Here is a 26,535-nt window from a genome sequence, read left to right as displayed (position 1 = left end):
TATTTCCAAGTGAAACGGAATATTGAATAAAGGGCGGGGTTTTATTGTGGTGAACCTCCACTCCACCTCTTGCTCATTGCAGATTCACGGTTGGATAGGAGTGGTTAAGAATATCTGCTTGTTACGTTTGACATCATGCTTCACCACTTCTGGGTCCTAACGTTCTGCCAGACGCCCCCCAAAAAACAACAAACTGTGCATATACACACTCACGATGTCATGTAATACTGAAAAATGATAACCCTAACCTTTATCTCCATACTGAAATAGATAGCCTGACAGTGATTCAGCTAAAATATTAGTGTCTGAGACACTGTGAGCACGGCGACTGTAGTGTGCACTGCAAATTTTTAAATGCTTAGCTTAAATATGTAATATTAATTAAATATTGTTCATAAAGGGCTGTTTGAGATAGTATTCTCAAGTGAAATGAGTAGAGGCTTGGACCCGGAAACAGCAGTCCTTACGTCATGACTTAACAAGAGGATTCTCCCGAAGCAGTCAAACTGACATCATCAGAGCCAGAACGCCATTCCAGAGCGGAAGCGACGGCAGACAATCTTTTCCCCAGTGTATTGACTTGCATGGTTCAATTGTTCACCACAAAACTAGTAATGTGAACTAAAAAAGTAAGTAGGGTCATTTTTGATTTCATGACGTCTAATCATTTTCAATACCATTGGCAAAACTACCACATACTGTATACTGCCATATAGATATGTTAATATAAAAAAAAAATGGTCCATTCATTTTTTCAAGGCAATCATTACTTCAAGCTTTGAAATTGGTTTAATCCAAGTCTTCTAAAAAGACACATTTGCTTTATATGATGAACAGATTAAAATATAGGCTTTTATTTACATACATAGAAATATTGATCAATTACCATTACAAAAATCTCAATCTTAAACATTTGCTCATTCTGTGTATTTGTGTCTTTATAATAGGGTAACTTTGTTGCAAAAGCTTACAGCACAAGGAAGCTTGATTTCAAACTTAATTGAATTTACAAAAAAAAGACAAGTACACAGTCAGTAATAAAATTATAAAACAAATTACCTCAATTCAGTTTGAGGTATTCAAAATGACAACACTGAATTTTTTTAAGCAGTGGTTTAAGAGCCATATACAGTATGTTAGGCCTATTTATTTAGATAAATGGAACATCAGATGGCTTTGACCTGTAATGACTGTACAATGTAATACAGTCTAGGATATTTATATGTACAAATCAGACAAATATCCCATTCCAAAACATTTCTAGCATAAACTTACATTGTAAAGAAATTAAAGTTCCATCTTTGATTGTTGAAATACTTTCTGGTGCATTTCACTTACAGCCAATAAAATTTCCAGTAGGGTTTTCATCTGTCAGGCGTGGATCTATTCTGACAAAGTTTAATCCAGGAGCAAAGAGAAATGATTTCTACTTTAAAAGCACGGAGAGATCGCGATTGCACACAGTGCGCTCAAGCAATGTCGGAGTGAGAGGACAGGCAGTTAATTTGTATAAGTTAGGCCTATTTGAGGGCTCGCGTCCAGTTTTCTGCGATTACATGACTGTGTTCTCATGTTACAATAAAGCGCTCGCAACATTTGCGTGGGAATGGTTAAAATTATGCGGAATACCTGCAGTCCCGCGCGGACATTCAGACTCAGGAGGCGGATGCGTGTCAAACTCACTGTCGGAGAGGAAAGAGACGCAGCTTGTATCGGTGTATATTCGGTAGATACTGTGGAAAATGAGTAATGGAACCGTGTCAGATATTTCAGTATCGGTATTAAAATATATATATTTATGATAACACTACCATATAGTTTGTTTCTCCAAACTTTGAGTCCATAAATTACGCTGAGCTCCTTCACTGTCTGATCAGCTCTTCACCTGCTGCAGCGGCGGCTTCTCCCGGTTCAGATATCAGGGCTGTTATTGGTCTCTTTACGATCGGATATCTTTATTGGCTACTGAAGTGCCGTCAAAGGTTTGAATATTAATTCAAATTGTGGGCGTTCTCAGTAACGAACTATTATTAAAGGGGTCATATGATGCGATTTCAAGTTTTCCTTTCTCTTTGGAGTGTTACAAGCTGATTGTGCATAAGATCCCTGAAGTTGCAAAGACTAAAGTCTAAAAACCAAAGAGATATTCTTTATCAAAGTTAAGACTCTGCCACGCCCCCCTAAAACGGCTAGTTCTAACACGCCCCCACATATCTACCTCACTATGTGGAAATATTTGCATAATGCCGCCAAAATGTTCACGCAAAGAAAGAAGGGGTGGTTTCAGTAACCGCAGTTAGTGTTGAAGCAGCCATGTCAGGGAGACGCTGTGTGTTTCTAGGCGAAAGCACTTTATTTGGCCTTCCGAAAGTAGATGCATTTAGGAATCTTTAAGATGACTTACAGAACAGCAATGCATTTTATGGACGACCGTTTCGTGAACCTAGGAGAGGAGGTAATTCTAACTTTGCTATGACAATCTGGCGCTTCTGAATCAGCTACTGTTTTGTTATTAGTTTAAGTATTTGCTATTGACTGTTCAAATGCAGAGTTTTGCGCATCGTGTGTGTGTGTGTGTGCGCGAGCGCGAGAGAGAGAGAGAGAGAGAGTGCAAGAGCGAGAGAGCGAGAGAGAGAGAGAGAGAGGGTCACATCACAGTGGAGTCAGGTGTCTTAACCGTGGCTTGTGTACTGCAAACACATACCAGCTTCAACACTGTGTCTGTCACGCGACTCTGTTCCCCTTTCAGGCTCTGTCTTTACATTTATTTTGAAAGATGAAGCTCGCGATTATGGTAAGGGGCGTTACATTTCCGACGCGTGCTTGTGGTGTTCGGCCAATCACAATGCACTGGGTCAGCTGGCCAATCAGAGCAGACTGCGCTTGTCGGAAGGAGGGGCTTTGTAGAAAACGAAGCGTTTGAGAGAGGCGGGGCATAGAGGACCTACAATAATGTACAGTATTTGAAAAATAATGTGTTTTTTGAACATTAAAGCATGTCAACATATTCTGTTACACCAAATACACAAAATAATGATCTTTAAAAAAGCATCATATGACCCCTTTAAAAATAACGAAGTAGGCTAGATTATTTTGCTTAATTTGTACTTAAGTACAAGTAAAAGTACAGCTTTAAAAATATACTCAAAAAAGTACAAGTACCCAAAAAAATACTTAATTACAGTAACGTGAGTAGTTGTAATTCATTACCTCCATCACTGGTCTTGATGACCTGAATCAGCAGGAGTCCATTCAACTATTAAACAGTGTTTTTCATAAAATGAGAGTGAGGCTGTGTACAACAGGATTGAAAGCTCCTCAAAAGAAATAATTTTTTTTTCCTGGTCCCAAAGTACAGTATGGTGACTGAAAAATGTATTTTTAATGAATATTTAATGGAGCAACAACATTTATGCAAAACAAAGTTTGTTTTGATTCAAAATCAACTAGAGCAGCAAGCCTGGAGCAAAAGACCCCTGGGGTGGCCACAGTGACATGATGTGCATATTTAATGGAAATATTGACAATTTGGCTCCATATTCACATACTTTTAATACAGTAATATATTTTTGTGAAACGTTTGAGCATATATTTGTTCTGTAGCCCCTGCAGCAAGGGGGCTTTGCATCTCAAACCATTGAACCTGTTTGGCAGCTGCTGAAATAACTGATTTAAGCAAAATGAATGTTACACTAGTGTTTAAAAGTTTAGGGTCAGTAAGTTTTTTTTTATTCGGCAAGAATGCATTAAATACATTTATAATGTTTCACCAAAAAAAATTTAATTTTCAAACTTTATTCAGTAAAAATCCTGGAAAAAAGTATCATGGTTTCCTCAAAACCATTAAGCAGCACAACAGTTTTCAACATTGATAATAGTAAGAAATGTTTCTTAAGCATCAAATCAGCATATTAGAATGATTTCTGAAGGATCACGTGACACTGAAGACAGGAGTAATGATGCTGAAAATTCAGCTTTGATATCCCAAGGATTTTAAAATATATTAAAATAGAAAACATTATTAAATTGTAATAATATTTCACAATAAATTTGTATTTTATAATATATGTGATAATTTCATTGATTCTCATAAAGCTATGATCTTTTGTCAAAGATCCATTGTGCCCTATTAAAGTTTATTTTATTAAAATATTATATACAATTAAGTCACTGTATAGCTGTAAATATGTTGCATATTAATGCTTTTCTCTTATTATATCTGATATATGGAACTGAAGGGTCTCAAACATTTTGACTCCTTCGACTCGGCAAGAACAGGTGAATTTCTAAATTGTAGAGGCAATGGTTTTTCACATTTGTTCAAAATTATGTATTGTACTTTAATGAGTTCCCTCAAGTCCTTTCGAAAATACTCTCAGACATTGCTCAGGTTCTCCATCTCCTGACTCCAGATAACGATTGTGATAAGCCTTTCAAAGAATGAATGAGCTTTTTATTTTACAGTTTCCTTGACTGGGAAAAAGAGACTAACACATGCGGTTCAGAACACTTCTGCACCATTATTATCACAAGCTCTTTAATAATGCACAGAAAACTCATCATTGGAAAGAATTTGCTGCACTCTGTGATCATCTTAAACAATTGAGTGACTTGTCATTCTTCCAGGAACGCATTGCCTTGTGGCATGAACAGAACAACCGTTACAACTCTGACCTGAAGGAATTCAGGCAGCAGGCCGTATACCTGTTGGAGAAGTTGGGCAAGGAGCACAACAAACTGCGTTCAGACATGGAGGGCGCAGGAGCACGGGTAGACCGTGTGGAGCGTGAGATGGACTACATTGAAACCAAAAATCCCCCTAAGCCTTGTGTGAAAGCAGCAGACAAAATGGTGGAACAGGACGTGGTTGTCAGAGAGAGGAAGAAGGAAGAGTTCTTTGAGTTGTCTGGTAAGTCGGGAGAACTGAGTTTTGACAGCTGAAGCACAACTTTTGATCATGTACTTTCAGTTTTAGCTTTGACGTAGTCTTGGTCGAGGGAGACTAGCTAAATTTAGCATGCTATTACACAGCAGACCAGTTTGGAGGAAAGGTTTGGAGTTTTCTCTGGAAAATTGTAACACTGGAAAATCAAACTGGGAGAATTAATAGCTGCAATTCAAGACAGAGAGTATGAACGATGAGCATGTGCTTTGATTTAAGACATTTGTTTGTTTTGATAACTAGCATCCCAATTACACTCCCCCATATTGGGATTGTGTTGTAGGCCGTGGGGCCGTCTCATTCAAACAGTCTTTGCTTTGGTGGTAAAAACCCTGGTTTCTGCTAATGCTTGGCTTATACTAGGATTTATTGATTTAGAGGAAACATGTGGTGTGTTCTGTTGATTAGCAAACAAAGAATGAAGAACCAAGCCAGTCAGTTCACTGGATTAGCCAGTTGGCTTTTGGTTTAGATGTTACACAACTGTTGGGTTGTAGCCTATTTTGTTAGTATGATGGAATCAAAGCAGATGAATATAAATGTGTTTCATTTGGCTGTTCTTCTGTCTCCACTGAAGTGCGGTGTTGTTAACACTGTGCATAGTACAATAAATGCCAAGACATTGGCAAAACAAGATGCTCATTTTTTTCCAAGACTGAATCCAAAATTCCAATCCATATAATGAATTTATTTCTTTGGCAACAAAAGATACATACATATGTTGTACATTAATGCTTTTGAAAAACAAAAAGTCTCTTTTGCTCACCAAGGCTGCCTTTATTTGGTCATAAAATACATTAAAACATTAATATGTGTGAAATATTATTACAATTTACAATTCATTTAATGAATGAAAATTATATTACTGGCCCCAAACGTTTTAACATTACTGTATATATTATCAAAACAATTTTATAACAAAGAGAAGCACTGACAAGGGAATCCACAAATAAAAAGTGGGGGAAAAAATGATAAAATAAATATATTAGCATATATTTGATTGAATGATTGCTATAAGCTTTATTATATTTTTTAGAACACTCTCTTTAATTTATTGAATTTATTACTCACTGACTCTCTTTAATTTATTGAATACATTTAATAGAATTTTAGCAGCAAAATGTGACAAAGTATGACAGAAGAATCTATTAGAGGCCAAAACGTTTCAATAAATTATGTCTTCGAAATTATGTATCTTAGAAATAGTTCCCAACAGCCTGTGTGTTATAATGAAGAGTATTAACAATTATCCTCGTTAAGCCCCACACAATCCTCCTTGCCTGCACATTTATAACAGCAGACATGACATTTAAGGGTGGATCTTTCACTGCTGGAGGCTTACAATGTCAGTTTTCTTGGTTTATTTCTTTAATAAAGTAAAACAAGGGTTTAAACTCACAATCATGGCTTCATTTTTCATAAAGCTGTCTTCCAGTGCTTGTGCAAATGAAGCAGTCTGTATAAATTGCTTTCAGAGTTTGCCATATGAATCATAGGACACTTCCCGTTGACATTAATCATGTTTGTTTTCATCGTCAGTGTGCGTGAACATCGTATCCAATCTAAAAGCAATGAAGATCCTTAAGAGATTGGGAAGCCCGAAAGGTGTCTGGACCAAAGATGCCAGATCAGCAAAAGTCTATGTTTTTAACGGGACGTCCGACAACACGCTGTACGAGTTCAACTCCGTGCGAGAGCTCTTGGCATCATCAGGCGTATCTAAAGGCAGGCAGATCACTGTGCCCATCGCTTGGAACGGGACCGGTCATGCAGTCTACGATGGCTTTCTCTATTACGTCAGTGAAAGTTCAGAGCTCCAAGTTATCAAGTATGACCTCAAGAATGGTTCTGTTGCAGACAGCTCAGTTTTTCCCATGGACGACCGCAGCCCGGTGTACCAGCTCAATCCAGAGACGCTGGTGGACATGGTGGCGGATGAGGATGGGCTATGGGCGCTGTATCCGGCTGGAGACACTATTAATCTTGCTAAGATGGACATAGATTCTCTGGATATAGAGCTGATGTGGGACACGGCGTGTCCAAGGAATAACGCTGAAGCTGCTTTTATTGTCTGCGGCACGGTCTATGTGGTTTACAACACCAAGCCACCGAGCCGCTCGCGTGTGCAGTGTGTGTTTGATGTGAATGACATGGTAAGCAGCGGAGAGGCCCCTTTGGTTTATTTCCCCAGGCGCTACGGTGCCCATTCCAGCCTCAAATACAATCCTGAGGAGCGGCAGCTCTATGCTTGGGATGATGGGTACCAGATTCTGTATAAACTAGTGCTGAAGAAGAAGTTATGGGCGATTATGCCACCACCTGAGGAATAGTGGCCTTTTTTAGCTCTTAAAAGGCTGTATGTTCCTGGGAACAAAAAGTTTGTGATTTTCCTAAAGGGATAGTTATGGAAAACAAAAATCCTGCCATTATATACTCACCCTCATATTGTCACGTTCAGTATGGATTCATTTCTTCTAAAGAAAACATTTTAAAGAATATTTTCCAGTCAGTTACAATGGATGAGGATTGAGGCGTTTGAGCTTCAAAAAGCACACAAAACCATCATACGTTTTATTTCTGAGTCAGAACTTTTAAATGACTTGGTTGATCCAGTTCACAAAACCGGCCTGAATGATTTGTTCATGACTGAACCTGGTCTCAAGTTCAAATCACTGATACTGAATAAAATATGAATAAAATATGAATTTTTTTTGTTAGTTTTACCTGTAATTTTATGTTAAAATTTAAACCTTGCATTATTAATTTAAAATAACTTAAATGTAGGTCTGTTTCTCACATAAAACAGAAGACTTGAAATCTAATCTCTTTTTTATAATATAAGTACAACCACTTTTATTATAGTAGTTTTGTTTCCTTGCTCCCGTCCATTGTAATTAAATGGTCAACAGCATTCAGCAAAATGATTAAATAAATAAAAATAAAAAAGTATTTGGTTTTGGAACAACTTGAGGGCGAGTAAATTATGGCAAAATTGACATTTTTGGGTGAACTAATCCTTTACCTTTAAGAATACACAGGTATATTGCTTTTGTTCCACATATTATTAAAAATATGAGACAATAAACAGTCTCAATAAGTGACTGATCAATGCTAACCCACTATTTGTGATTTGATGTTCACAAGACTGAGAAGAAGCAACTCCATCCTTGAAATGACTGAACCAACATTTTATTTTGGCATTTTTGAAATACAAGAACCTTTTCAAACATTACAAGTTATATTGCAAGTACAAATGATCAATACAAAATTAGAAAGTTGTTCAGATTCACAAGGGGGCAAAAACGGTTTGTTAAAACACCAGCACACAGGAGTTAGTGATGAGGTAAAGAACCAGATCTAAACCTTATTAACTTTACATTCACCTACAGAAACACACACTTGTTATCCGAGTATTACATCATTGGTGATATTGTAAAAACAGGACCAAAAGTTGTACTTTGTCACAACCATTTCTTCAACAAGTTGACTTGGAATCTTTAAAGATTCTGTTAAAATATTAAATCTATTTTACTATATAGAAATATTTAAAGCTTAACAGATACCCTAGGAGATGATGGAGGACATTATGTAAAACTAGTCCCAAGTACCATGTATATTTTAAGATATTTCAGCAACACCAACTGGAGATCAGTGTAAAGTCTTTGCTCTGGTATCTTGAACTGTGCCCACCATCTGTGACAATGAACTTCCTGCATAGTAGGTTGTATTGTTTCTATCAAGGGTCAGCTCTTGTGCATTTGTACGTGCATTGAATTTTCTGTCTTTTCTTATTTGAAACATACAGTCAAAATGTCCAGGAGCTTGAATAGAAGTTCTGAACTCATGTAATTTCTGTGTATTTATGTCATTTGATTCCAGCATATGCAGTTTTGTAATTTCTTCTTCTTTTTAAATTTTTTTAAATTAATGAATGAATGAATGACAGGAGAAACTTTAACTACAATAATCATAATTTAGCATTTAGCAGGGGTTTGCCTGAGTATCTCTGTTCAATTTAAATTCCAAGTTAAACTGTGTTATGAATGAATTAACCATGTAAAATAAAATGATTGAAACCACAGGCATAATCAAATAAAATATTGCGGGCAATAAAAGTATTGAATTTTGTTAAATCATTTATGACTTTAAATATCCAAAAAGTAATACTAATTCTTATTTTGATTGCTCAGTTTAGCTTTGTTTAGCATTACATATGATAAAAATAATTAGTGGGCAACATGGCATTCGTTTTATTTTTTCATTTTTCTTTTTAATTGACAGAAATTGACCAGTTGACAGTTATATATTAAATTGTTTGGTTATACAGATAATTGATTCACTATTTAATTCACATAGTTTCAAGTATACCTTTTGTCTACATGAAAATCAAACAAGCAAATAAAAATATTAATCTGAAGATGAGCGTTAGTTAATTGCCTATTGTTTTATGCTGTAATGTTAACCCTGCTCTTTTATACAATACAGAATATGAATATATTTTTTATAAATTTGAGCATACATTGTTTACTCAAGACATTTTCCCAGACAGTGTGTCAAAATACGGAAAACTTTGACAGTCCAATTTAACTCAAAATGAAATTATGTCAAAAGATGAACGAGATGTCAACATGAGATTGAAACAGCAGGAGGATTCAAAGAGGAATTGAATTGCCATTAAAAGCAGTGCTACTAAGATACAGAACCGCTTCTGTAGCTCTTGAAATGCTATTGTAACAAAGTGAATAAAAGCCACATAAATCAAATCAGACCTCTATGAATATTTCAGCACTTTTTCCTTAAATGCCCACTTTTGTACTCCAGGTCTCGCCGATGAATATTAATGTAATCACATCAATTTATTCAGCTACATGTGAAGTGGTTTTGTGTGTGAACAGGATCTTCTTTACACGTAAACGTTTTTGTTTTGGCAAGAAATTAATGGATAAGAAAAATTAGTTGTGCTCTGATAAATTTTTTTTCTCTTTTTACACACAACATTTATACAACATCTATAAACTGATAAATATTTAAATATTCTTCATAAAACGTGTACCTTCACACAGTTTTGATACAAGGATTTGACAGAGAAAATGGTTTGTTCTTAGCATACAGCACATGACAAATCCATTCCCTTCTTTTTTCTCACTCACACAAAACAATGTCCTTTCCCTCAATATTTTATACACCATCCTTTCTGACCTCATTCTCAGTACTTCCAATAGTTGATCCTACTTTCAAAGTCTTTAGATCTGAGCAGAGCCATCTACAAAGAGCCTTGCAGTGTTGTGCGGAAACTTCTGTTTGCATGTAGACCGCTTGCAGAACACTGCATCGGATTTCAAATGCTTCAGGAAAATTCATATGGGAAAGAAACATCTCCGCTGACGATACCAAGCTATTCTAGGAACACAACGTTGGCTTTGAATAGTATTCTAGGCAGGCTACAGGGGTTTGTACAACACTCCCAAGAATTGACTGAGGATCGTACGGACTGGAACAGCTTGAACATGGTGAACATCAGGGCAAAGACAGCAGGATCTTAGATCAGTGTTTGGGAACCATCTAAAACAACCCATAGGAGTAAATGGAAATAGCAGGGCTCTCGTTTTCATCGGAGTGACAAACGGAGGATGCCGAGCCTGTAGTTTTACATATGGCTCTGATCAAGGACTGGAGGGAGGTTTGGGGGAGGGACAAGACCCCTGACTGTCAAAACTGGCCGTTCTAGCTTTCCACTGTAAGAGAAGACATATGAAAAACCCATCAATGAGAGCATTATAGAGCAGTTTATTGTTATAGCAGAAGGGCTGCACCCTATAGAATGGATTTCAATCTGTGGTTGCATGAAATTGATGTACCTGCAGTTATATTACAAGTTGAACATGCTCGTTATTAGCTAATTATTTTCTATAATGAAAAATATATAAAATCAATATATGAAAAAAATATTTGTTTAAATAAAAATGAAGTATATATTGTTTCAGTTATACTGAGCAAAGCAAGCAAGTCCAATCACATCTAATCCTGTTCCACTTAAGCAAACTGCACACATGAAGGTACAAATTAACTAGTGCTATCAAATGATGAATTGCATCCAAAATAAAAGTTTTTGTTTACATAATATATGCATGTGTACTGTGTATATTTATTATGTATATATAAATACACACACATGCATGTATCTATTTCAGAATTGTTTTTATGTTTATATAATAAATATATTTATTTATAATATAAATTATGTGAATATAAATATAGACATGTAAATACATGTAAATATTTTCAAAATACATACTGTATGTGTGTGTATTTATATTATATATACATAATAAATATACACAGAACACACACATATACTATGCAAACAAAAACTTTTATTTTGGATGCGATTAATCGCGATTAATCCTTTGACAGCACTAAAATTAACCAACTAATTAATCTCCAACCTGATTTTTTATGCAATTATTTGCATTTTACAATATAACACAGTTGTAAAAAGAGAATTAGCTTTTTTGGAAAGCCTTTGAATAGACTTCTGGTACACCATTCAGGGTTGCCAGGTCTATGTAACAAAACTTGCCCAATGGCCAATTAAAAATAGACCAAACTAGTACAATGACCCTATATCAAAACTCAAAATATGCCATTCCCATACCTAATCTACATATTGTACAGTCACTGTTATGCATTATACAAAATTGCAACTTGAAATCACTATACCGTAATAATCATAAACTGTCTGTTTTCATGAAGGAGCTCAAACTTCCCCTCCCTACCAGTGCCGGTCTTAGACAAAAATCATCATCTAGCACTAGTTTTATAACTGGAGGAATATGAAAAGGATAAAACATTTCAATACAAGCATTTTAGTCAGTTACAATTTATTTGATATGTCAAACCTCTAACCCATGACAATAGTTTAAAAGTACCCCAGTTCCACTGGAAAACTGCAGACAAATGTATTCAGTATAAAAATTGACAATGTGAGCATTGTTCGGCTTAATTATAATTACACTAAGAAAATATGATAATTTATCTCAAAATGTATTGAAGATGCAACTATAACCCATTAAATTACCAAAAACAATGATTTGTGGTCTGTGAAAGCCTATGTTTTTTGCTCAGACTTACTTAATTAAATATTCAGATTAAAGAGTAAGAGCTACACCTCTAAACACAATGCATAGATGCCCAGACATAACCTCAACTGAATCATATTTATTAATGTTTGTTCAAAACAAAGGCAAATTTTATTAAAATGGCATATTATTTTTAACAGAACAAAAACATGATTAGAATAAACAAAGAGACCATGTGATAACCTGACATTTGCATAGGGCCAAATAAAAAGAAAATTTCCCTCATGATTACCTCTTGACCACAGGTCAGAAAAGGGACAGAATTTCAGTGTGTGAATTAAAATCAGCACTGACATATTCTTCTCATGTATTATTCATAAAGTGACTAGAGGGATCTGAATGTTTACAAAGAAAGATTGGTGACTGGTCAGAAATGAAATGCAATTTGCATATGAAAAACCTAGTTCTTAGTTCTATATAAACAGTAATTCAGAGAGTTATTATTTCTACCCCTCATATGTGTGTTTACATTTGCTGGAGGGAGGTTACTTACCTCTTTTTCTGATTTCTTAGGTTCCAGCAGGGGGTGCCAGTGTGCAATTGGCTTACGGGGGTATGCGAGCATCTCATTCCAGTGGTCTCTACCTAAACCTTCAGCACCACTGCCCAAACGGCACACACCAATTATCTCATTGTGCCCCACTCTGAAAAAAGAAAAATTTGTTACGAAATTATCTATACATCTGTATATTCCTTTAATGTAAAGGAATAGTTCACCCAAAAATATATTTAAAAAAATGATTTACTCATCCTCAGCTCATCCAAGACACATTACATCAGCATTACATCACTTGCTCACCAGTGAATCCTCTGCAGTGAATGGGTGCCACAGAGTGAAAGATCAAACAGCTGATGAAAACATCCCAATAATCCACAAGTAATGCAAGTAATCCACAAACTATGTGTTTGCAATAAATCCATCACCAAGACATTTATCCATAATATTGCTTTCTCCGGTGTAAATGTTGTCCTGAATCAGAAGTATGCACAGATCAAGTAGTGTTAAAGTAGTTCAAGTAGTAGCAAAAACAGTTCTAAACAAATATATTGGTGCATTTTGATGTGAAAAGACAATGCCCACAGGAGGAAGCCTTATTATGGATTTTTAATTGATGGTCTGGACTGGACTGGATGGATTACTTATGAATTATCATGATGTTTTTTCAGATATTTGGATTATATTCTAACAATACCCATTCACTGCAGACGATCCTTTGGTGAACAAGTGATGTAATGCTAAACTTCTCCAAATCTAGAAACACACTCGTCTACATCTTGGATGGCCTGAAGGTGAGTACATTTTCAGCAAATTTTTCTTTTTGGGCGAACTATTCTTTTAAGTGATCCAAAACAAATACATCCACACTGGCAATGAATAATATACCAAAGTTTGCATGACCTAAAAGCCTTTTGTTAAAAGACAATGATATGAGTTTGTATGCCAGTGCAACTAACCTCTTTTGCAAAATGCTATCTGTGTAAAAATATGTGCATATTCAGAGAGAGTAGATGATGTGCCACAGGATAAAGAAATCAGCATACATTTACCTCAGCGGTGCTGAACTTTACGTGAGTCCTTTTGTGAACCCATGGAAGAGAATTATGAAATAGCAGTTTCTGACATTTAATAGAGTGTGCGTTCCTTTCTCAGAAACTCTCAGTACCACAAACAGACTGTTTGAGACTTGAGAATGTTGGGTAAAATATACCTGGTTCTTTGCCCAGTCACCCGCCTGTTGAGAGGTGAGTACTAAATGCTCTGACACCTGACCTTTTCCTCTTCCTACTGAAGCACATGAACCATGAGATTATTCTGATGTCTGGTGTCCCTGCTATTCTAATGTTTCTTGTACAGGTTGTTATTTGTAATGTAGTTCAGCTTAAAATTGGCATGACAACTGATGAATAGTATTGGTAAAGCATTTTTAGGTTAAGTATGTATAAAATATTTTAGAGAAGATGAAAACAAAAGAGAAATACATCCATCTTGAATAAATCAGCTCCCTTCTAGAAGCCTGAATTGCAAAAGTCAATTTTGTCATAATTTTCTCAAGTTATTTCAAACTGGTAAAAAAAAATTAAATACTGTAATAAATTAAGAAATATTTATTTGATAAAAATAATAAAATATGTTAAATAAATAAAAATGTTTTCCCCCATGCAATTACAAAGAATAAGGATGCAAAATCATCATAAATGTATCTTAAGTCAAAGAAATCCACATGCCTTTTGAAGCCATTAAATATACACATTTGCAACACTGGAGTAAGTAAATGATAACAGAATTTTCTTTTTTTATTAAACTGTCCCTTTAAATTTTCAATATAAAGCTGAGAAATAGCCGTTTGTGTTACGTACAGGTCATAGTCCATGACTGAGATGTGCAAGCTGACTTGGTCCATGCTCTCTGGAGGGATGTCAAAGATAATGGCCTCATTATAAGTGGGATTCAGGGTGTTTTTCTTTATTGTGGTCTTCTTCTTTTTCAGGCGTCTTCCATCACAAATGAGGGATACTTTCACATAGGGATCTGCTCAGATAGAACACCGTTATCAGTTCAGCTCATATAACTGTTATTAATTTCACATTTGCAGCTTGAGCTTTTATAAATTATCTTTAAACATATTGTAGTATGCACTAGTTTCAATTAATTAATCCTCTAACAATAGCTTGAAGTTGATGAGTATTAGATGAGAAGATTAGAAATGAATGCCGGATATCTTCATTGAGCCATCTTAATATTCAGTGTGAATGGAAGGCCACTGAGATTTAGGGCTTTAATGGAATGACTTGAGTGCTGATTCTGACATCAGAGCTGCATACTGATTTCCATATCTCTCCATCATTGCACAAATTGTCTGATCTATTATGCTTGTACATTAGTAAGCCATAAACTACTTCCAGCTTGGTCAGAACAAATCAGATGAGCAGTATTTGTTCTGACATCAAATTTGCTTGGGGCACTTCTTAATAGATATTATCCAGTTCATGTGAATTCAATTTTACTGCAAATGAAAAATGTTTACTCTTCAGCAGATAAAAGTAAAAATGTCTGGTGTGAGACACTGTCATTATAAGGGAAAAACCAATATAGTGTGAGTAATGCATGTTACTGGAGCTTAAAATGGTTCCCTGCATCATATTCGGAGTGGTTCTTTAGACTTTCGGGTTTAATTCGCTCAGTGATGCTGCTGATTTACCTTTGGGAAATTTTGTTTATGACAGAGAGAACAAAAGCCAATTAGGAACATGAAACAATGATTAGAACATGCGGGAAACGTGCATTAACAATATATGGGAAAACAAAAGAGGTTTCCAGAAACCATAAAACCAAATGGAGCAATTATCGGGAGAGTGGTGCCACTTTTTACTTTTGCTGTCCTCTTGGCAAGGAGAAATGAGACAGAGGTAAAACTAATACACATAATTATATTTCAGGATGTGTCAAGAGGTTTGAATCATTGAGGAATGCATGAATGATTTATATTTTAAAGGAGACCTATTATGGCCCTTTTTATAATATGTAATATAAGTCTCAGGTGTCCCCAGAATGTGTCTGTGAAGTTTCAGCTCAAAATACCCCACAGATCATTTATTATATCTTTTTGAAAATGCCTATTCTGAGTGGAAGCAGAAACACGCCGTTTTTGTGCATGTTTCTTTAAATGCAAATGAGCTCCTGCTCCCCGCCCCCTTTTCCAGAATAGGGCTGTGCCTATACAGCTTGTTCCTCAGATACTCTGTGAAATAGTTTTTTGGGGATTTGATTATCATGTCTATCGTGCTGAAATCATGCCTTTTAAACCATATTAGTTTAAACTTCTGATATACGGTTTCCTGAGCGCACATATCCGAAGCACATGCACAGAAAGTGGCTGTCACATGGCATGTGGGTACTAAATTAAGTTCTCTTTCATGTCTTATTGTGCTTAAACTGTCAAATACACACAAGTTTATGTTAAAAACACACGAGTTACAAAAACAGTCGGTTATGTCTGTGAAGGTAAACAGCTGGGAAAGCTGGGAAATTGCATGTTTATATTAGATCTGTGGGGTAGCAGCGTAATATACAGTAAATAATTCAATAAATCCACTGCTCTCTTGTCTCCTCTGAGGCTGGGAATCTAAATAGAGTTCTGTGCTCGTCAGTGCAGCCAAAGACAGAACAGTTTGCATGCTTTGATCGAACTTTCGCTATTTGCGAAAACACAACGGTGGCACCGTGGGTGGAAACTTGCAGATTAAGGGGCTGTATGTAATATTATAATAATAACCCCTTTTTACATCACTGGGGGAACAAAATCTGAGCAGCTCATCTTTTCACAAGCTTGCAGAGAAAGGCTTCCAAAAAAATGACTCGGTTGTTTTTTCATGTTTTCTGGGTTGGTGATGCACCAAGGACCCGTTTATAGCACTTAAACACGGAAAAAGTCAGATTTTCATGATATGTCACCTTTAAATCAAAATATGAGCATAAATGAAAAAAAAATATCTCTACACCTGACCAGAAAAGCTTTAATATTTAGAATATGTGGACAAATAATTTACCTGGTTTTAAATAGTTGAAGATCACCAGCATGTATGATATACTGTATATTTTTAAACATGAACAAATTGGCTTTGACATACATTTGCTATGTACAAAATTAACAATAAATAAATAAATTAACAAACAAATAAATACATTTATTATAAAAATGCATCCCACTATTCTTGTGTGTATATGATGGACTAAATGTATGTTCACATGACAAAAATCATATTTGCTATATTAAAAGAGTGCTTATGACACATTTCCCCCCACTCTCCACTGCTTCTAATCTCATGTCTGTATTTTGATGGTCAAAGGCAGTAAAGCTGATGAAATACTACCTGAATATCCAGTAATGTCCATTGCCTTTAGGTTCCTGCATTTGATGACAGTGAGTGTTAATCTGCCTGCCGTAGGTAGATAGCAGAGTGAGAACATGATCTCCCCAAGGTCCACGCTCTCCTGTAACACAGACACACACAAAGCAATGTAGCATGATGTATTGGCACATTTTGTTATAAAGGTCACCTTTTCAATTCCATAGCACCAGATAATAGTGACAAAAACAGTAATTGTGCAATAATGTACCAAAAACACTGTTCCCCCAGCATCCCTCGCAGTCAAGATCAGAGTACGGAAACCCATTTCCGTCACATAAAGATTCATGATTATGAGATAAAAGTGGTACATAAAAAGTAGAAAATATGTGAAAAAAATTACAATGAAAAGACAAAATTATGACAAAAAGTCAAAATTGACATGAATTGAAATTAAGATTAAAAAGTTATGACAAAAAGTGAATTATTTTACTTTTTGTTATAATCATGACATTTATCTCATATCACTTTTTACCTCATAATTACCATGTTTTATGTTCTAATTACCTAATTTACCAAACCATGATTTTTATATGTCGTGGAAATGGGCTTCTATAATAACGTACCAATGCTATGGCTACCCGTCATTAGTGGTGTTTCATTCATGAACAAATCTACGTTTGTGAAGACATTTTTTAAATGGAGGAATCCTTGCATCAGTATTGATAGTGCACCATTTATTAATAGAGCCTGAATAGAGAAACATACTACACTCTTAAAAATAAAGGTGCTTCAAAAGGTTCTTCAAGCGATGCCATAGAAGAACCATTTTTGGTTCCACAAAGAACCATTCAGTCAAAGGTTCTTTGAAGAACCATCTCTTTCTTACCTTTTTGTAATCTGAAGAACCTTCTTTCGCCACGAAGAACCTTTTGTGAAACAGAAAGTTACTAGGTAAAAGATGTTAAAGGTTCTTTATGGAACCATTTAGACAAAAAGGTTCTTCTATGTCATCGTGAAGCACCTTTATTTTTAAGAGTGTATATGAATAGAATGTCAGTCACTTTGCCATAGTTTTTTTTCTTCCTAAAAGCTAGTTAGCGCTGGGAGAAGTTATTTACTGGTGTTTGAGGATGTGGTTTGGCATTTTGACTATGAAGGTTGGGTTTAATAAGCCCGTGACTCAATATCGAGGTCTAAAGGAGTCCTGTTTGGTCCGATACAGCCACGGCGACCAGTTAGTTGTTGTGATTCTCCAAGCCACACTGCTCTCTTGGACACCACTCAAGCATACCGTTAATTAAACGTCAACACTCCTAAACACACCAGCCTTTCCACCATTTTCCTCACAGCTGATCCGAGTGGGTTTCTTTTAGATCTATCTAGATAAAATAAACAAATCCATGCAGCAAAACATTTTAAGAGGTGAAGCGCAATGCATTGGAACAGTGGTATTTTTAGACTTCAAGACCACCCACTTTTCTGAAAGTTAAGCATGTGCAATGCAAAGGCGAAGTATGCTATCTGACGGTGCTGGAGTTAGTGTGTTAGCGTCATCCTCTCAGCGGTATTAAGTCTGGTGTAAATATTAATCACTTTAAATGAGCTCAGTAAGCCACTCTCTGACAGACATATCCCATGACTCCCCTACTTGTGGCTTAATGTCTCTCTAGCCCTCTAAGGTGATTATTTGCAAGTTGTGCTTCAGTATCATATAGGGACTTTTTAAAGTAGATTGATGGATGGGTAAATGCAAGCTTGAGAGTTTAAAAAAATGCAAAAACTGTTTCAGAAAAATATTTGTAAAGCAAGTAAACTTTAAGTAAATAAATCATTGGATATTACTGAACACTGATGTCTCATTATGGCACAGGATAAAAAGAGTTTTCCAAAAAGAGTAACGATGTGAGACCATAGTGAATATTACAAATTTTACTATTACTCTCACCAGAATCAAATTCCTTCAAGCTTCACTCTACTTCAGTCCTTGAGCTCATTAAGTGACTAAATGAGTTAGTAAATGTCCTTCTGTCCCAAGTCCACCTGGCAATGTCTTTTGGACGCTGTCTGTTGGCATCAACTTAAAGGGACAGTTCACCCCAAAATTAAAATTCTGTCACCATACTCATCGTTATTTCAAACCTGTGATATTCTTTCTTTCTTGAAATATAAAAGCAGAAGTATAACTGTATTTTTTGCTCTTTTCCTTCTAATGAAAATGATTAGTTACCTATTAGAAAGTTTCTAAAATGTATAAAACATCCCAAGTCTTCTGAAATCGAAAAAGAAAAGAATTTAGTTGCGATTTTTCACATATAATCGTCTCATCCAGTATAGGTCTGAATTTTATATATATTTAAATATGGCACGTCAAGATGTTTCACACCATGTTTGATGTCAGTATTTCAAATCCCATTGATTCTTGTGTGTCTTGAAATCAACCACATAATCAAAATGCATAATTAAATATATCAATTATAAATGTGCTTTTTATTATTTTTTTTAACTTGAATTGTATTTGAATAACAATACAAATTTGAATACACCTATCCATATTGTATTGAATAACAACTTAAATTTAGTATTTTTTTACACAAAGCTTTTGTATGGCTTCAGAGGACTTGAATACAGCATATGGATCACTTTTATGATAATTTTATGGTTCTTTGTGTAATTTTTTAAGCTTGAGAGTCCCTTGTTTCTAACTTGTGTTGTATGAAAAAGAGCAGCGTTAACATCCTGCTTAACGTCTCCTTTTGTGTTAAAAAAAAGAATATAATGCAGGTATGCAATTTTAAAAAAAAAAAAAAAAAAAAAAAAAAAAAAAAAACAATCATACGGTCCAAAACCTTTTGAACGGTAGTTAATATATATATATAATATATAATAATATAAATTTAATCTAAAGTTGTAATATATTAAATAAAATAAAAATAAAAAAATTGTTATGCTCCCAATTTAATTAATAATGAAACATTCGTATTAAAAATAGAAAACTAGTGGTCTTGTACTTTTGCACCCCATTGTATATTGACTTGCATATCTAATACGTATGTTATCAATACATATCTGTGCATGCTTACTGTGCATCTCTCCCCATAAAAAATCGACTTAAAAACCAGCAGAATTTGTACTATCATGATTTGGCAAACACATCAAGAGAAAAGAGAGCAGCGGGGTTCTCTTACAGAGGTAGCATACTGAATGTCTTTCCAGATGGAGGTCTCCCTTGAGAGATCAGACACTTCAAACAGATTGTCCAGTATGACCTCCCCGATCATATCGTGCCGTGAGAACCTGTCAAAGTCGAAAACAGTGAGATGGAGCTTCCTGACGGGAAGCTCATCGTAGGGTACCGGAAACTGGAAGGACTCGTCAAACGTGGGGTTGAGTGTTTTACGATGGACTCGTGTCTGGAACTTCTGCTTCCGATCTGGCAGCAGGTAGATCTTGACATACGGGTCGGAGCTGCCGCAAAGGTCCTTGGCTGGGAGATCAAATGCCTTGAGTATCTTGACAAGCAACATCTCGTTCTCATAGTCATAGCGGAGGGAATAGTTTATCTTGCCACAGTTTTTGCCGCCTTTGCTATTGCCGGATTCGTCATTCTCTGTGGTCATTTGCTTGTAGAGTTCAGGCTTGATACGGCCAATGCTGGTTGGCTGCTCATCCACATCATAGTCATCTCCCAGGTCCAGACTCCCTACCTGCATTTGACGGGGAAGGTGACGTTTGAAGGAACTATGCCTGGAAAAATGAGATAAAGAAGAGAAAGAGTAGCATGAGGGATTTGAGGAGTGTTCAGAAAAAGTTGGATTAAAAACTGAACGATTGCCCAAGGCAAGTTTTTTTTTTTTTGAACACAGGAGCCACAAAGCATGCGTTAAAAACCTTACATTTAAATTGAAAATATTTCTCTTTAATATTCTAATTATTATTATTAATAATAAATATTATATTATAATATTATATTAATAAATATTCATGTTATACGTATATAATAAATATTATATTACACACATAAATATCCATACACTGAAACAAATGGTGCAGAAAAAAAACACACAGAAATTTCTGTTAAATTTCACAATTAACTACAAAGAAATGGCAAGTAACACATTGAATTAAACAAAATGAGAAAGATTCTAAAATAGTATTTTCTTGTACAATGTGCTAGTTTTACAAATTTCAAAAATATATATATTTACATTGTATATAATTAATTAATACATTGCGAAATTAATATATAAATACATTTGTTATCATTTGTTATCATTTCTTCTGAGCTGCCTTTATATTTTAAAAAGAAGGTCCTTCACATTTGGCGGTCTTTGCCATCAAAAGGTTGGATAACCCTGTCCAATAAAATATATGGTACATGGCCAATATTGTGTGGCTACCCGTTCAAATGAACCAGTTTGTCCCTTCAATTCTAGTGAAGACAAACCTTAATGCTAGGACAAAAGAAAGCATTTATTAATGTTAATTCAGTTAATTCAACTGCATATACGTTCATATGAATAAAACCACTGCTGTGCCAATGCTCTGTATAACTGAAAGCAGTGGAAAAATCAAGAGCAGCCAAATACTGAAGCTCAATTAAATATTCCTCCTTAATGGGCAAATAATATATGACAAATATTTCATTTCAAGTGGACAAGTACAGTGCTGTAATTAATGTGTCCTGGAACTACCCCAAAAGAATCAAGTATGCATGAGCAGAACTTGTCTTGGTTCCAGGGATTAAGGAACAGCTAAACATTAAAAACTTGCCCTGAAGTGACACTAAAATACATTATTGAAGGCATAAAATAACAATGCAGTCTCAGATGAAAGACTCCACTCTCCTCTAAATATTTATGCATCATCAGCAATATTCTTTTCAAATATAAATATTTGTACACTTCTCTTGTCGGTGTCATTCTGTTATGGGGTATATGTGATTGATGATGTCTTTTGAGTCCTGCTGTGAATGGTCTGACAGTGTGATTCATAGTATGTACTTCTCTCAGGTATACAATACTGCATATTTTAATGAAATGTGTAAATGTGTATGCAGCACTGGGTGTGTAAATGACTGCAGGCACAGACTGAAAATGTATAAAAGATGTGGAAAAAGGCATGCAGTTTAATTAAATTGTAACATATTTAGAGATGCATGGAAAAATATGGGAAATAAATGAAAACATTCAGTAATTTTGTTATTGTGCAACACTGAAAGTAATGAAAGGGGTAAAATGGCCCCTACCTTGGGCAAGAAGCTTCCTTTTTAAATGTATTTAATTCCTATCTGATTTTCACAGAATATCCTAATACTTCATACTTAATTCATTATTACTCAGATTATTTGACTGTACTGACTCTATTGGATGAGAACAAAACTTAAACTCAATTGAATCAGATAATGACACTATTTTATTCTATAGAGCTGCTTTATAGCTGAATCGAATTTGTTTCATAAATGAATTTATTTATTATAATTATATCAGCATTAAACTGACTTGAGCTGAGTAATGACACTATTGCCTCCTGTAGAGCTGCTTATACACTCTTAAAAATAAAGGTGCTTCAAAAGGTTCTTCAAGCGATGCCATAGAAGAACCATTTTTGGTTCCACAAAGAACCATTCAGTCAAAGGTTCTTTAAAGAACCATCTCTTTCTTACCTTTTTATAATCTGAAGAACCTTCTTTCGCTACAAAGAACCTTTTGTGAAACAGAAAGGTTCTTCAGATGTTAAAGGTTCTTTATGGAACCATTTAGACAAAAAGGTTCTTCTATGGCATCGTGAAGCACCTTTATTTTTAAGAGTGTAGCTGAATTGTACTTGTTTTATAATTGATGAACTTTACAAAGTTATCAAACTGAAATGAATCAACTCTGAACTGATTTAGAACTAAACAATGACACCAATGTCTTTATAGAACCGCTTTCCAGCAGAATTTAATTTTGTCTCATATTTATCTTCCTGCTTTGTATTGTTTAAACTGCTACATAAATCATGTGTCTTGAATTGTAATAAATATATCTAAAATGTATCTTATAATAAGTGTAGCGTCTGGACCACTCAAACACACAATATATATTTTGTTAGCTAGATTTAACAAATACACAGAGTAACACCCCAGGAAGCCGAACAGGCCCCTGGTTCCATAGCAACACTGACACCAGATACGTTTACGACTTCATGGAATGTGACCACAAGACAGTTGACCCTGAGAGGTCAGGTAAATATCTACAGCGGATCTAAAATATTCATAATTAATTATAACTAGTTATGATTAATTATTCATATTTCCCATGAGCTGATTTGTTACATAAGATATAAATATATCTTATAATATGATATAATTAATTATAAGGTATAAAAAAAGGTTTTAATCATGTAAAATATGAAATAATTTTAATAAAAATGTAATAAAATTATATGAAAAATATAATAATTAATCATTATTAAAATTCTCAGAGGGCCATCTAACCTAAAAATCACTTTAAAAATAATATACAGTACATATATTATATATATATGCACACACACAAACACACAGTATATATATATATATATATATATATAATGTATATATATATAAAAAATTAGCAGTTTTCTCAGGCTCCTATGTGTAGGTTCAGTAATTTCACATTAATGGCAATAAATAGGTTCTTTTCATTGCCATTAAAGTGAAATAACTGAACATAAACATAGGAGCCTGAGGAAAATGCTCGTTTTAGAAGAAAATTTCAAACGGCACTTAGAATCTCTTGCATCTGAACTCTTCATACATATGCAACTCGTCATACAATGCCAGCATTTTTTGATCATCTTCACAAAACTCTCAGGCTGCTAGAATATCTAAAAATACAATATATCAAAATAAAGAACAGGACCTCTGATATAAGCATTATGTCATAAGAAACAGAATCAGAATGATTTCTGAAGGATCATGTGACACTGAAGACTTATAATGCTGAAAATTAAACTTTGCCATCACAGGAATAAATTCCATAAAAAAAAAATATATATAAAATTGTAATAACATTTCATAATATTACTATTTTTGAATATTACATTCAAGAACATTCAAAATTCTAAATGACCCCAAACATTTGAACAGTAGTGTATGTGTGTAATTGGCACAGTTACCTGGTGGACGACGCTGGCTCTGTGGTCTGTCTTTGCATGCGCTGCGTACGGCGCAGGAAGTGCTCCCTCATGGAGAGCTGCACCTCGGCAGGGATGTCGGGAGAGGTGTGACTTATTTTAACAGCTGCCTCCAGGAAGCCCATCGACGCCATAGGATACTTTTCCTTCTCAGTCGCCATAGTGACCTCAGACGGCTGAGGACTGGGCAGAAGAGACGGTAAATGAAACGAGGGGCAGTCGTCAGGTGCGAGGGCCGCAGAACTCGACGAGAGGGCTTTGTTCCTCCAAGGGACCCAGCACAGCTTCCAGGAGACAAATGCAGCAAGCAACAGCAGCGCCAAGCCACACGCTATTATCACACCGATGGGAAGGCCAACAGCGATGTCTACAGCCGGGCGGAAGCGATGGGCCGCACAATATGGACAAACAGATGGTCAAAACAGTGAGACAGACAAGAAGAGTGCATTAGAAGGGTCAAATGAGCAATGACTCTTATCTATGGAGTTGTTTACTGTAGTCTTCTGCAAATCAAACACTGAATTTGATACCAAGCACACTCACAATCACACAGTGCAGAAATGATGAAATGTAATTAAAGTTATAACAGATACAGGCCTATAATCTATTTCCAAGGGAACAATGTTAGCGGAATATGCCGCAGCAATATCAAGCACTCTCACCGCAAAGCTTTTCACCCATCAATGGCTCTTATGCATGTAGGCGGAAAGCAAGTCCTAACTCATTTCTTCACGATTACAGAGAATTTGCTTGCTATAGAACAAATGGACTGGAGAAGCTCCAAGACTGCTGACAAGCACCATGTAAACATTAATTTAAAAGAAAAGGGAGATCTGTCATTTCGTGTGGGAGCTCTATAGGAATATAGGTTCTATAGGTTTTATAGAAATAATATTGAGGCGGCTGAATTAATTTTTATTTTCCGTCTGAGGTGTGTTTGGACAGTAAGAAATACTGATTGCGTTTTTTTATCCCAACACTCTCCACCCACTGCTTAGACTGGTTTGATTTATTTGAAATAATGCATGCTAGGATCTCCCTGGGCTTCCTGAGGAGTGTACAATGTGTCCTTGCTCAAATGGAATATAAATCTCTACTGACAGTTCAAAGGACTCGGGGCCACATCTAATTTAGAGTCTTTTAGAACTTTTGTTCTTCATTCAGTTCCTCATTCCTTGCCAAGTCGTTTGCCGTTACGTGACTACTGTAAGCACACAATACAAAGTAAAGAAGACTAAAGGTCAGAATGCAGAACTGGAGAAATTAATCAAAACTTTGGTAGCCATTTAAATATAAAAATATATATTTTATAATATACACAGGGAAAAAAAGGCATATATATTTGCACCAAAGTTGCATTTATTTGATCAAAAATACATTAAAAACAGTAATATAGAGAAATATTATTACAATTAATATATTAAAAACAGTGAAATTGTGAAATATTATAAAATTATTATTACATTTAAAATAACTGTTCCTCTTCAGGAACTCGAGCTAGCTGAGCGGGACGTCACGGGCAGGTGACGTCATGACCAGGAAGCTATAAGAGCACGTGCGGCGGAGCCAGCGTCAGCTTTCTGTCATTCAGCGAAGCGCTCTGTGTGAGTCAGTCATATTTATTGTTGTCTGTCTATTGTGAGAAAAAGTCTATAAGCAGCTATGTCTAAAGCTCACGCTAAGACAAAGCATGCAAAGGGTGAGAGCAAGCCACGTTATAGGTTGTGTGTTCCACCCTGCCCACGTTATATCACGAGTGGGGATACACACAGCCTGTGCATGGTTTGCTTGGGAGCGAAGCACGCAGAGTCGGCTCTTGAGGGGGCCGGCTGCCCGCATTGCGAGCGCCTCCCACTGCGTATGCTTCGCTCCCGAAGGGCTCTCTTTGAGGAGGGAGCCTTCGCCAGCGTTCCTCGCGGTGCTGGTCCCGCTTCCGTCAAGTCGGAGCGGTGGCTGCATTCGTAGGGGTTCGCAGCTGGATCTGGCGGAGGGAATGGAGACGGGCGAGTCCTTATCTCCTTCCTCACTCACCAGATCCAGCGCCCGATCTCTGGGTTCGGAAGCCCGTTCTGCGGCTACTTCCTCCCGGGGTGAGGGCTCGACGCTCCTCCTTTCTTCCTCCGAGGAGGTTGACGTGGAGGACGTCGAAGAGGTTTCGCCCCCTCAATCGCCCCAATATGAGGAGCTAGTGGAGGTGCTTACTCGTGCCGTGGCCAAGTTAAAAATCGATTGGCCCGCCGAGAAGCAGGCCAAGCCGCAGCGAAGCAAGTTGGATGAACGCTTCCTGCGCGCGAGGCCGCCACCTCCATACCGGAGCCTGCCATTTTTCCCTGACCTTCACACTGAGGTGTCGAGGTTGTGGGCCGGGCCTTTTTTGGCCCGTCTCTTCATCCCTGTCTCAGATTATTATGGTAATGTGGCAGGGCTGACTGAGCGTGGCTATAAGGC

General features: G+C 36.1%; 2 protein-coding genes across 2 annotated transcripts in view; one reads left to right on the top strand and one right to left on the bottom strand.

Moving 5' to 3' along the window:
* Positions 1–3,280: 3,280 nt before the first annotated feature.
* On the top strand, positions 3,281–7,619 carry LOC107591119 (olfactomedin-like protein 3B). Its single transcript, XM_016280162.1, has 3 exons — positions 3,281–3,286; positions 4,627–4,909; positions 6,482–7,619. Exons 1-3 carry the CDS (start codon positions 3,281–3,283, stop codon positions 7,270–7,272), a joined length of 1,080 nt encoding a protein of 359 aa, XP_016135648.1. The 3' UTR covers positions 7,273–7,619.
* Positions 7,620–8,856: 1,237 nt separating this feature from the next.
* LOC107591076 (synaptotagmin-6-like) overlaps positions 8,857–26,535 on the bottom strand; it is a 50,498-nt gene continuing 32,819 nt past the window's right edge. The window contains exons 2-7 of the mRNA XM_016280080.1: positions 24,070–24,454; positions 20,118–20,676; positions 16,954–17,074; positions 14,440–14,611; positions 12,575–12,725; positions 8,857–10,677 (exon numbers count right to left, since the gene is read on the bottom strand). Coding sequence (XP_016135566.1) covers positions 10,606–10,677; positions 12,575–12,725; positions 14,440–14,611; positions 16,954–17,074; positions 20,118–20,676; positions 24,070–24,454 — 1,460 coding nt within the window. The 3' untranslated portion in view covers positions 8,857–10,605. The remainder of the gene's footprint in view (positions 10,678–12,574; positions 12,726–14,439; positions 14,612–16,953; positions 17,075–20,117; positions 20,677–24,069; positions 24,455–26,535) is intronic.

The sequence above is a fragment of the Sinocyclocheilus grahami genome, unplaced genomic scaffold (genome assembly GCF_001515645.1).
Source record: "Sinocyclocheilus grahami isolate Dianchi unplaced genomic scaffold, SAMN03320097.WGS_v1.1 scaffold137.1, whole genome shotgun sequence".
In the NCBI taxonomy this organism is placed as follows: Eukaryota; Metazoa; Chordata; class Actinopteri; order Cypriniformes; family Cyprinidae; genus Sinocyclocheilus; species Sinocyclocheilus grahami.
This window is presented reverse-complemented; position numbering and strand designations above follow the sequence as displayed.